Source organism: Salvelinus fontinalis, chromosome 26 (genome assembly GCF_029448725.1).
Source record: "Salvelinus fontinalis isolate EN_2023a chromosome 26, ASM2944872v1, whole genome shotgun sequence".
NCBI classification, from domain to species: Eukaryota; Metazoa; Chordata; class Actinopteri; order Salmoniformes; family Salmonidae; genus Salvelinus; species Salvelinus fontinalis.
In genome coordinates this window covers 20,701,385-20,713,903 of record NC_074690.1, presented here as the reverse complement: position 1 = coordinate 20,713,903, position 12,519 = coordinate 20,701,385, and the positions used below count along the sequence as shown (strand labels likewise).

Sequence of the window (12,519 nt, the reverse complement as noted above, 5' to 3'; positions counted from 1 at the left end):
AGTACTTATTGACTCAAGAAATTTCATTTTTTCATTTTTTATTCATTTGTAAACATTTCTAAAAACATAATTCCACTTTGGCATTATGGGGGTATTGTGTGCTGGCCAGTAACACAAAATATCAATTTAATCCATTTTAAATTCAGGCTATAATGAGGCCAATGGAGACTTTTAAACAGAGTTTAATGGTTGTGATATGAGAACTGAGAATGGCTCAACAACATCTAATTACTCCACAATACAAACCTAAATGTCAGACTGAAAAGAAGTAAGCCTGTAAAGAATAAAAAATATTCCAAGAAATACATCCTGTTTGCAACAAGGCACTTATGTAATAATGCAAAAAATGTGGCAAAGAAAGGAACTTTTTGTCCTGAATACAAAGTGTTATGTTAGGTGGGAAATCCAACACAACACATGACTAACTACAACTCTTCATATTTTCAAACATGGTGGTGGTTGCATCATGTTATGGGTATGCTTTCAAATAGCTCTTTGTTGACTGTTGCTGGGTACTAACGTCCTCCATCAGCACCGGCCTGTACCCTACCTGCCCTAAGCTCTTTCCTGGCCCCTTACACTAAGTCTGAATTTGTCCTGCTAGGTGACCTAAACTGGGACATGCTTAAACCATTTTACCAAGTCCTAAAGCAATGGGACTCCCTAAATCTTTCTCAGATTATTACCAATTCCACAAGGTATGACTCCAAATACCCAGAAAATACTACTCTCCTTGATGTTATCCTCACAAATAAAGGTATCAGTCTGATGTTTTCTGTAAAGATGTTTTCTGTAAAGACCTTAGTGATCACTGTTTTACAGCCTGTGTTCATAATGGCTGCTCAGTGAAACGACCTGTCCTGATTTGTCATAGACGCTTGCTAAAAAACGTAAATGAGCAAGCCTTCTTTCATGAACTGGTCTCTGTAAAATGGTATAGAATCAGTTTCATCCCCTCTGTCGAAGACGCTTGGACCTTCTTTGCTCTATATTTTCAGTGGTATTGTTAACAAACACGCCCCCATAAAGAAAATTTGAATTAAAAACAGGTTCAGCCCCTGGTTCGACCGTGATCTTGCAGAGTTACTCCACCTCAAGAATTGCATTTGGCGAAAGGCTCGGCACATGCATACTTAGGCTGACTGGCTCTCGTTCAGGCAAATGAGAAATAAGTGCACTCAGGCTATCCGGAAGGCCAAAGTTAGTTACTTTAAGGAGCAGTTCTCTCTCTGTGGGTCTAACACCAAGAAGTTCTGGTAAACAGTTAAAGACCTGAAGAATAAATCCTCCTCACATCTGCACATGTCCCTTAAAGTTGATGTGGTTGTTACTGACAAGAAGCACATGGCTGAGCTCTTTAATCACCACTTCATTAAGTCAGGGTTCCTATTTGACTCAGCCATGCCTCCTTGCCCGTCTGACATTTCCTCATCTCCCACTCCTTCTAATGTGACTATCCCCGATGCTTCTCCCTCTTTTTCCCCTGCCCCGCTACAAAGTTTCTCCCTGCAGGCTGTCACTGAGTCCGAGGTGCTAAAAGAGCACCTGAAACTTGACCCCCAAAAAACATCTGGGTCTTTAAAAAACATTTTTTACTCCTTTTCCCCCAATGTCCTAGTATCCAATTGGTAGTTACAGTCTTGTCTCATCGCTGCAACTACCGTACGGACTCGGGAGAGGCGAAGGTCAAGAGCCGTGTGTCCCCCGAAACACAACCCAGCCAAGCCGCTTCTTGACACAATGCACACTTAACCCGGAAGCCAGCCGCACCAATGTGTCGGAGGGAACACCGTACACCTGGCGACCGTGTCAGTGTAACGGATGTGAAATGGCTAGCTAGTTAGCGGGTACGCGCTAGTAGCATTTCAATCAGTTACGTCACTTGCTCTGAGACTTTAAGTAGGGTTGCCCCTTGCTCTGCAAGGGCCGTGGCCTTTGTGGAGCGATGGGTAACGATGCTTCGTGGGCGACCGTTGTTGATGTGTGCAGAGGGTCCCTGGTTCGCGTCGGGGCGAGGGGACGACGTAAAGTTTATACTGTTACATTGGTGCCGTGACCCGGATCACTGGTTGCTGCGGAAAAGGAGGAGGTTGAAAGGGGGGTGAGTGTAAAGGATGTGAAATGGCTAGCTAGTTAGCGGGTACGCGCTAGTAGCATTTCAATCAGTTACGTCACTTGCTCTGAGACTTTAAGTAGGGTTGCCCCTTGCTCTGCAAGGGCAGCGGCTTTTGTGGAGCGATGGGTAACGATGCTTCGTGGGTGTCAGTTGCTGATGTGTGCAGAAGGTCCCTGGTTCGCGCCCGGAGCGGGGCGAGGGGACGACGTAAAGTTTATACTGTTACATCAGCGTGCACTGCGCCCGGCCCGACTTCCCTGCTGGCCAAACCCTCCCCTAACCCGGACGACGCTGGTTGATGCTTATTTATAAAACCCTCTTAGGCCTCACTCCTTCCTATCTGAGATATCTACTGCAGCCCTCATCCTCCACATACAACACCCGTTCTGCCAGTCACATTCTGTTAAAGGTCCCCAAAGCACACACATCCCTGGGTCGCTCGTCTTTTTAGTTCGCTGCAGCTAGCGACTGGAACGAGCTGCAACAAACACTCAAACTGGACAGTTTTATCTCAGTCTCTTCATTCAAAGACTCAATCATGGACACTCTTACTGACAGTTGTGGCTGATTTGCGTGATCTATTGTTGTCTCTACCTTCTTGCTTTTTGTGCTGTTGTCTGTGCCCAATAATGTTTATACCATGTTTTGTGCTGCTACCATGTTGTGTTCCTACCATGCTATGTTGCTGTCTTAGGTGTCTTCTTTATGTAGTGTTGTCTCTCTTGTCATGATGTGTGTTTTGTCCTATATTTATATTTTAAATTGTATTTGTAATCCCAGGCCCACATCCCCGCAGGAGGTCTTTTGCCTTTTGGTAGGCATTCACTGGAAATAAGAATTTTTTCTTAACTCACTTGCCTCCTAGTTAAATAAAGGTTAAATTTTTTTAATATATATTTTTTTTAATCGGCCAGGACTAAGGAGTGTTTTTTTTCCGGATAAAAATAAACAGAAAATAGCTATAAGCAAAGGCAAAATCCTGGAGGAAAACCTGGTTCAGTTTGCTTTCCAACAGACACTGGGAGACAAATTCACCTTTCAGCAGGACAATAACCTAAAACACAAGGCCAAATATACACAGGAGTGGCTTACCAAAACGAGATTGAATGTTCCTGAGTTTTGACTTAAATCGGCTTGAAAATATTTGGTAAGACAGGAAAATGGCTGTATAACAATGATCAACAACCAACTTGACAGAGCTTGAAGAATGCAAATTTTGTGCAATCCAGGTGTGCAAAACTCTTGTCTCGATTCCCGACAGAGTAATTACGCCTTTCCTCTTAACCCCTGTCCTACGCACTTCTCAATAGTTAGTATTGACTTACCTTATGAAGGTGCGTAATGGGCTTTGCAGGGCTGTTTCCCTTGCGTTTGCTGAATAAAATGTAATTCAACTGCTGAAAACCCTCCAACTTGCTGGCCAACAGAATTTCTCATGGAGTTTATTACATTTATCTTAAGCCATCCCTTTAAATACGGTGTACCGTCAATTAGAATTTTGTTGACAGACTAGAATACACTGAGTGAACGGGTTCAGAAAACAGGCATCAATGAAAGAAAGCCATCTAATTATATGCCTATTCATCTCCGTTTTAATACTAACTGGTAAATCTAAAAAATAACATGTTCTTGTAGATTATTTAGGCACATTTTAGGACTAGGAAAGTATATATGAATCATTAAAAAAAAGTGTATGCACAAAATATACTGATTAATCAAAAATACAGTGGTTTGATTCATTCTGAAAATTGCCACATTGTTATTTAACCCACGGTGATGTGGGAAGATTAGTGTACATAGAAATATAATAGGGAGAATAATGTACAATAGTAGTCTATACCCTCTATTGCCTGCACTAACCATGGAACTGTGTGATGACACAGCCAAGTGTTGTGCCATGGGTCAGAATGAAACTGTAACGGCTTGGTCTGCGCTCTGCTCCATAAATATTACGTATTTTTTAATGTTATGAACTGTTACTAATGATCCTCAGCAACACCCACATGGCTGTGACAGCATTTACAGAGGAAACAAATTAAGGTAAATTAAGCAAGTTAGGCTATACCAACTGAATGGAACTAACAGTAAATTGACAGTTGAATATGTCTGGTTATTAGGCCTACTGACGGTCGATACTGATAGTGACTAATATTTAACACGATAGAAATAGGAAACAGAGAAAGTCGGGGTAGCATATAATTAAGACATTCGAGAGTGCTCATCCCTGCAAGTTAAAAGGCCATACCATTCAAATTCTGCATAATACCACAGCATTTCATAAAACTTCAGTGGGAAAGTTGATATGCTTCAGTTTGCTGCCATATTTTATTTATTTATTTTATTTTACCAGGTAAGTTGACTGAGAACACGTTCTCATTTGCAGCAACAACCTGGGGAATAGTTACAGGGGAGAGGAGGGGGATGAATGAGCCAATTGTAAACTGGGGATTATTAGGTGATCATGATGGCTTGAGGGCCAGATTGGGAATTTAGCCAGGACACCGGGGTTAACACCCCTACGATAAGTGCCATGGGATCTTTAATGACCTCAGAGAGTCAGGACACCCGTTTAACGTCCCATCCGAAAGACGGCACCCTACACAGGGCTGTGTCCCCAATCACTGCCCTGGGGCATTGGGATATTTTTTAGACCAGAGGAAAGAGTGCCTCCTACTGGCCCTCCAACACCACTTCCAGCAGCATCTGGTCTCCCATCCAGGGACTGACCAGGACCAACCCTGCCTAGCTTCAGAAGCAAGCCAGCAGTGGTATGCAGGGTGGTATATGACTGGTTTCACATTTGTCTCCCCCGATTACAATGTAAATAGATTTAAAACACGTGTAATTTATATTTACAATTACTTTTCCTAAACGGATGACTCATTAACCTAACTCTTATCGTTGCAAATTACAGTATATGGAGAATGCTGGCATTTCTATCGGAAAAGTTTATGCTTTTTGTTGATAAAGTTGATGCTTTTTCCACTTGGAACCGGCAGATTTGCTCAACATCGTTTCCTCTTGCTTAAAGGTGGTAAGTCATTGTCAGAATACGGCGTATCTATTGACACCTCCGCCACACCTTCATTTATTTGATCTCCACCCAGAACGAATAGCAGGTGAATAGCGTGCTATTCTCATGCTTAAATTCAAGGTAGGAATACGCATAGAGAGAAAAGTGCATAAAAATGGAATAACATTCCATTTACGCACCCATAACTCGGGTCGGAATCAGGGCCTTAGAAACTTACCCAGAAAGACTCACAGCTGTAACCGCTGCCAGAGGGGATTCTAACATGTATTGATTCAGGGGTGTTAATACTTATGTAAATGAGATATTTCTGTACATCATTTTCAATAAATTTTCAAATATTTATAAAAACATGTTTTCACTTTGCCATTATAGGTTAGTGTGTAGATGGGTAAGATTAAAAATATAAAAAAATCAATTTTGAATTCAGACCAAATGTGGAATAAGTGAAGGGGTATGAAAACTTTCTGAAGGCACTGTATATACCAACTTTGCACACAGGCTTGGGGCAATATTAATCTAATCCTTCCTCTAATCCTATTACGTCCCCATGAACTTGCAAAATCTTGCCAAGTTGAACAACACTCTTCTATTACCCATTTCAGAAAGCTTATAGTCCAGGGAAAAAACATTTGCATCAGTCTGTTCATTGTCTTTAATCACATTCCATATTTTTAAGCAGTTTCTGGCAAGACTAACTCTGCAAAATCATCTAAATAATCATTGCACAAATGACACTTCATGTGTACAGTACATCTGAGAGATTTTAAGAGTGCTGGGATCATTCATGGGCACAAATATTAATAGAATAAACTAAAATAATAAAACAATACAAATAATAGGCCTAACCATAATAATCATTACCATAATCATCATCCCACTTGAGACCACTGGTATTATCAATGCAACTGAAAAGTTGTGCCAGAGACATTCTATTGATCCCTATGCCACACTCAGAACCGGAAGCAGTTCCTGTCTTCTATCATACAGAGCGGCGCCTGACAGGTCTCACAGTGCCAGTTGGTCTTGCACAGACAATAGTTCTTCCTGCCCACGGTTTCTCTTTGAGAGATGTCAATAGTGGTAGGATCATTAATGTGCACAGGACAGCAAAATAGTTTTACTTCCTGTTGTTCCTCAAGCCAAAATGACGTTTAATGAAACTCTGCGCCTGTTTTTGAGACTTAAACTCAATTTTCCCCCCCCCATATTCCATCCAAGGATGGGTAGGGTATGGGTTGTACTTTATATGCCTCTTGAAAACTTCTGCTACGAGATCCTTTTTATTCATGTGCCAAACTCTGAAGCAGTTTCTGTCTGGTATCATACAGAGTGCTACCTGACAGGACTCACACTGCCAGTTGGTCTGGCTTTCCTTGCACAGACAACATTTTTTCCTGCCACTAGATTTTCTTTGAGAGGTGTCAACAGTGGTAGGATCAATTATGGGTACAGGGTAGCATGGTCGCTTCACTTCCACCAATTCCTTCTCTTCTTCTGGTTGTTCTTCTTCTTCCTCCTCCTCCTCCTCCGAAGACTCTTCTTCAGCCTCCTCCTGCTTACCAATGTCAGCAAGCTGCAGGCACAGCTGCTCCCTGAACTGCTTGTGGGTCATTGGCTTTTTCTTCTTCATCTGGGCCATGTCCTTCTGCAGGAGGAAGCTGTTCACCACAGCAATGTCTACAAAGTGGAAGAAGAAGGTCTTGTACCACTTCATGGTTTTGTGGGCCACACTGTAGCACTTGATAAGGGCATCAGACAGGTCCACACCCCCCATATACTTGTTGTACGGCTTGATTGCCTCTGGGACGGGTATGCACTGTGTTGTCCAGGATCCATTTTTGCTCTGTTTCCTGATTTTGACCTGCTCCCCTGCAAATGCCTTATGAATAGTGGTACACATGGTGACTGGTTGTGCGCCCATCCACTTGGTGAAGAGCAGCTCCCCATCACGGAGCCAGCGGATGGTTCCTTTCTCTGCTCGAGCAGGCATGCTGTTCTCTCGGATGCCCACACGGATTTCACGTATGGTTCCACATGCTCCCAATTTCTTTTTGTACAGGTCACGGAAGAAAGTTGTGCTGGTGAAATAATTATCAACATAAATGTGGTATCCTGTGCCCAAGTAAGGCACCTTCAACAGGTTCATGGCAACATCATAGCTCTCCCCTTTGCCTGAAGCAGATGGGTTTTTTGTCATAAAGACATTGAAGTCGCAGGTGTAGCCATTTCTTGAATCTGCTAAAACATACAGCTTGAATCCATACCTGTAGGGCTTGGATTTAATGTATTGTTTGAGGCTGTGGCGGGCCTTGGAGTGCACCATGCGCTCATCAATGGAAAGATTCTGGAATGGGTGGTAGAAGGCCCTGCATGCATCCAAAATCTGGTCTTTGAGAGGTTTGATTCTCATGAGCCGATCATACCCTGCAGTCCCCTTCTTCTTGTCGTTTTCCTCATCCTCTGCTGGGTCACTCATGTGCAGTGAATAGGTGATTGCCCGAAATCTTGTCATAGTCATGACTGTACAACAAAAAGGAAGACAATATATTCTGTTTCGATTCCAGTAGTCTGATACAGTGTGCACATTCAGCAGACCCATATAGATTACAATGCTGAGGTATTTGTACATTTCCTCCACAGATACAGGTTTCCATGGTTCTTTGATTCCATGTTCTTGTCTTCTCTTGGCATTCTTGTTGGTGTTTGAGCAGAGAGTATCAACAATGTCATTACTGAAGAAGAGCTGGAAGAGCTCTAGAACAGTGTAGTTCTTTGAAGTGTCTAGCTGGGGTCCAGGAGTCCTAGCTGGTTCAAAAGGTAACAGTTTATGCTCTTGGTCTGGTTCATCCTCAGTCCTCCACTTCCTCTCTGACCCACTGAAAAGAGGTGTGGCTGCATGAGCTCTGTTTTTGGATTTGGCAGGGCTGGGTGTCCAGGGGGGAGAGGATGGAGGCCTGGCCTTCCTTTGCAGTGCTGCTTTGGGGCTAGAGATGAGTTTTGTTATTTTTGAAGCCCTGCTCTCGATGACTTCTGTATCAGGGGGAAGGTCTTCTCCATCTTCCTCACTTGACTCTGAAGCTTCTATCTTAGGGCGAGAGGAGATGCCCCTTACCCTGAGCCGTGTCATAATTGGAGGAGAGTCATCTCCCCCTCTAGTCTCTGTAACTTCTGTCCCATCTGGAGGGTATTCATCCTCCTCTATAGTCTCTGTAACTTCTGTCCTGTTGGGAGTGAAGTCATCTCCCCTTCTAGTTTCTGTAACTTCTGTTCCATTGGGAGGGGATTCATCCCCCTCCATAGCCTCTGAAGGTTCCGTCAGATAAGGTAGGTCTTCATTCTCATCTCTGAAAAACAATTAATAAAATAATAGAATATGTTTTAGGTGGTGCCATACATATAAACAGCATCATTGTGACAATCTGGTTTCTACCAACTTACTTAGAGAAAGGTTGGGTTTGTTGATAAAATTACAGATTTATGCAAAATTACAGATTTAGGAAAATAATACTGAATGGAGAGCTTGACAGTCCATAAGGCCAATATGATAGGTTTTCTAACCCGTTTTATATTGTTTGTTTACAAATACATTTTATACAGTTAGACTAAGCCCATGAGACATTAGTGTTATTTTTCAAGAATCAATAGATATACACTACCGGTCAAAAGTTTTAGAACACCTACTCATTCAAGAGTTTTTCTTTATTTTTTACATTGTAGAATAATAGTGAATACATCAAAACTATGAAATAACACATATGGAATCATGTAGTAACCAAAAAATATATATATTTTAGATTCTTCAAAGTAGCCACCCTTTGTCTCGATGACAGCTTTGCACTCTCTTGACATTCTCTCAACCAGCTTCACCTGGAATGCTTTTCCAAAAGTCTTGGAGTTCCCTCATATGCTGAGCACTTGTTGGCAGCTTATCCTTCACTCTGCGGTCCAACTCATCCTAAACCATCTCAATTTGGTTGAAGTCGGGGGATTGCGGAGGCCAGGTCATCTGATGCAGCACTCCATCAATCTCCTTCTTGGTAAAATAGCCCCTACATAGCCTGGAGGTGTGTTGGGTCATTGTCCTGTTGAAAAACAAACCAGATGGGATGGCGTATTACTGCAGAATACTGTGGTAGCCGTGCTGGTTAAGTGTGCTTTGAATCCTAAATAAATCACAGACAGTGTCACCAGCAAAGCACCCCCACACCATAACACCTCCTCCTCCATGCATTACGGTGGGAAATGCACATGCGGAGATCACCCGTTCACCCACCCCGCGTCTCACAAAGACACGGCGGTTGGAACCAAAAATCTCCAATTTGGACTCATTAGACCAAAGGACAAATTTCCACCGGTCTAATGTCCATTGCTCATGTTTCTTGGCCCAAGCAAGTCTCTTCTTCTTATTGGTGTCCTTTAGTAGTGGTTTCTTTGCAGAAATTCGACCATGAAGGCCTGACTCACGCAGTCTCCTCTAAACAGTTGATGTTGAGATGTGTCTGCTGATGTGTCTGCTCTGAAGCATTTATTTGGGCTACAATCTGAGGTAAAGTTAATTGCTGATTTCTGAGGCTGGTAACTCTAATGAACTTATACTCTGCAGCAGAGGTAACTCTGCGTCTTCCTTTCCTGTGGCGGTCCTCATGAGAGCCAGTTTCATCATAGCGCTTGATGGTTTTGAGACTGGACTTGAAGAAACTCTCAAAGTTCTTGAGATTTTCCATATTGACTGACCTTCATGTCTTAAAGTAATTATGGACTGTCGTTTCTCTTTGCTTATTTGAACTGTTCTTTCCATAATATATACTTGGTCTTTTACATAAAAAGGCTATATTCTGTATACCACCCCTACCTTGTCACAACACAACTGATTGGCTCAAACACATTAAGAAGGAAAGAAATTCCACAAATTTACTTTTAACAAGGCACACCTGTTAATTGAAATGTATTCCAGGTGACTACCTCATGAAGTTGGTTGAGAGAATGCCAAGAGTGTGCAAAGCTGTCAAAGGCAAAGGGTGGCTAGTTGAAGTATCTAAAATATATTTTGATTTGTTTAACACTTTTTTGGTTACTACATGATTCCATGTGTTATTTCATAGTTTTGACATCTTCACTATTATTCCACAATGTAGAAAAAAATAAAGAACAACCCTTGAATTAGTGGGTGTTCTAAAACGTTTGACTGGTAGTGTATATAATTAACAAAATATAAATATCACACTGGGTGTGGTAATTTCAATAAATAAAAATGCAAATTACTCAATATCAAAATGGGTAAAATGGGTGTTAGAACTTTAAAGATATTTAAGCAAACAATACTGAGTGGATGCTTAAATTAAAATTCTATCCACTCTGAATAATGTAATAGTTCAACTCACAGGTCCAAAAGTCGATCCATCTCCTCTTCAAAGATGGAATCTAGAAATGAATCGTTGCTGCCACATCCCTGAAATTCTCCATCAGAATGAATTTCTCCTGCTTCCTTTCCATTATCATCTTGAACAACGCTGCTGTTCTCAGGTTGCATTGCCTTCTTCCTGGAAGGCATTTCAGACAAAAACAATGGAAATGAATTCACACAAATTAAGTGGGAGCCCAAGACTGGAGCACAGAGCAAACAATTGATCATATAATGCATGTTCTCAACTCATTATCTGTGTGTGCGATATTTCTAAATGCCAGTAGATTGATCAACATAAAATGTGGAGAAGGGGAGCAAAGACTGGAGTCATACCAGATTTGTAGCTTGCAGCAATAGGAGTCAAGGTGCAGACAAAAATCACAAGAAAGTCAAGAAATATAGGTGTGACTCTTGCCCTCAGGACCACCCTATGAAGGCTAAAATATAATGTATTTAATCAGCAAGGTATCTTAAAATAGATTAATCTGTCTGTGACTCACTATCTTGCTGTTTTGTGCAATCGTTGATAAAAAACAGCTTTTCCTGTTTGTGATAAAATACTTTCATAGAGACGTAATGCAGAACCATTCATTTGCATTAGAACACATTTTTGCATTTTATGTGACGTAATGGTTATAAATGGTCATTTTTTGGAATACGTGTTCTTTGGGAGAAGTATTTTAACATGTTTGTAATTTATATGAAAGTACTTCAGGCATACTACCTCTTATCGCATTCAGAGAGGGAGCGTTTGTCCTGCACCTCCTCCAGCTCCATCTTGGCTGTTTGTCCACTGCCTGAAGCCAAAACACATGATCGCAGCCATAACGTCATTCTACCAAACCCATATGGTTCCACAGCAGCACTTGGGCCTTTCGGTTATATATGCTTAATATTTACGTTTCTAACATGTTACATCACCCGAACACCATCCCAAATTTTTACTAGAGATATGCACCTCTGTTATTACCTCTCTCTTCCGCCGCTGCTCAACACAGAGTTCGCACAACAACGCAACTAAAAACAACACATAGCACATACACGCCACCTACCAATTCTACTTCTTCTTTTTTGGTATTTTGACTGTCAGCATACAGATGTAATAGTTGCATGCCGCCACCTACTGTATTGCCTATGTATTAGCCTACTATTCGAAGGTATGAATGCATAGAGTACAACAGTATGAGCCACAACACCCATAAAACCTAGCGGTCAAACAAGGAAATTGTTCCAATCGTTTTTCCACCATTCATGTTTCCCCTAGGGGATTTTAGAAACAATTAAAATGAGGACTATGTTTTGTGTAGACTTACCCTGGCGTGACGTTTTGATAACCAACTAAATCTCTCTAGGACAAGGTGACTTTTATCAATATATTCGCCTGAATTTATCCCCACAAAAATGAAACGCTAATTAGGCTATCATAAAGAACTACAAATGCCATAATGTAACTCTGGACGAGACTGACTAATCGAGACAAAGGTAAGAATCTCTGGATTAACTATCTAATGTTAGGTACATTTTGTAATTAATAAATTGGCTACATTTCTTTAAATTGTCAATTCTGTGAACTGCCTTGTGCAAGTTTTACATTGACACAATATCTGTTAGGAAGGTGTCAGCTAGGGATGGCGGGCAGGAGCTCGCAAGGATTTGTAGTATTGCATTATGTCTACTTTGATACTAATTAGCATTTTCGATTTGGAGAGTAAATAGTGCCGAATATATACGGATAAAAGTCACCTTGTCCGAGAGAGATTTACATGGTTATCAAAACGTCACGTTCGTTCAACACTTTCGTTCAAAACATCATGTAACTCTTCTGCAGTAAAATCTTGTACCCCAAAGTACTTCTCTGCAGCTGCCACCACATCTATCCTCTGTGATTTATGTTCCATTCCTGCGGTACTATTGACAACCATGGCCATGAACGCCCCAAAAATATCTTATTGAAGCACAAGTTGT

The 12,519-nt window shown here is 41.5% G+C and overlaps 1 protein-coding gene across 7 annotated transcripts; it reads right to left on the bottom strand.

The window, feature by feature from the left end:
• Positions 1-5,788: 5,788 nt before the first annotated feature.
• Positions 5,789-11,686, bottom strand: LOC129823879 (piggyBac transposable element-derived protein 4-like). Of its 7 annotated transcripts, none has more exons than XM_055882943.1 (4): positions 11,607-11,686; positions 11,279-11,351; positions 10,532-10,690; positions 5,789-8,494 (listed from the first exon to the last, which is right to left on the bottom strand). In XM_055882943.1, the coding sequence occupies exons 2-4, from the start codon at positions 11,329-11,331 to the stop codon at positions 6,268-6,270; spliced, it is 2,439 nt and encodes an 812-aa protein (XP_055738918.1). In that variant the 5' UTR covers positions 11,332-11,351; positions 11,607-11,686; the 3' UTR covers positions 5,789-6,267. The 7 variants fall into 7 exon arrangements, with proteins under 7 accessions (XP_055738918.1, XP_055738917.1, XP_055738916.1 ...); XM_055882942.1 differs by having other exon boundaries at positions 11,513-11,648; XM_055882941.1 differs by having other exon boundaries at positions 11,525-11,648.
• Between the last annotated feature and the right edge of the window lie 833 nt (positions 11,687-12,519).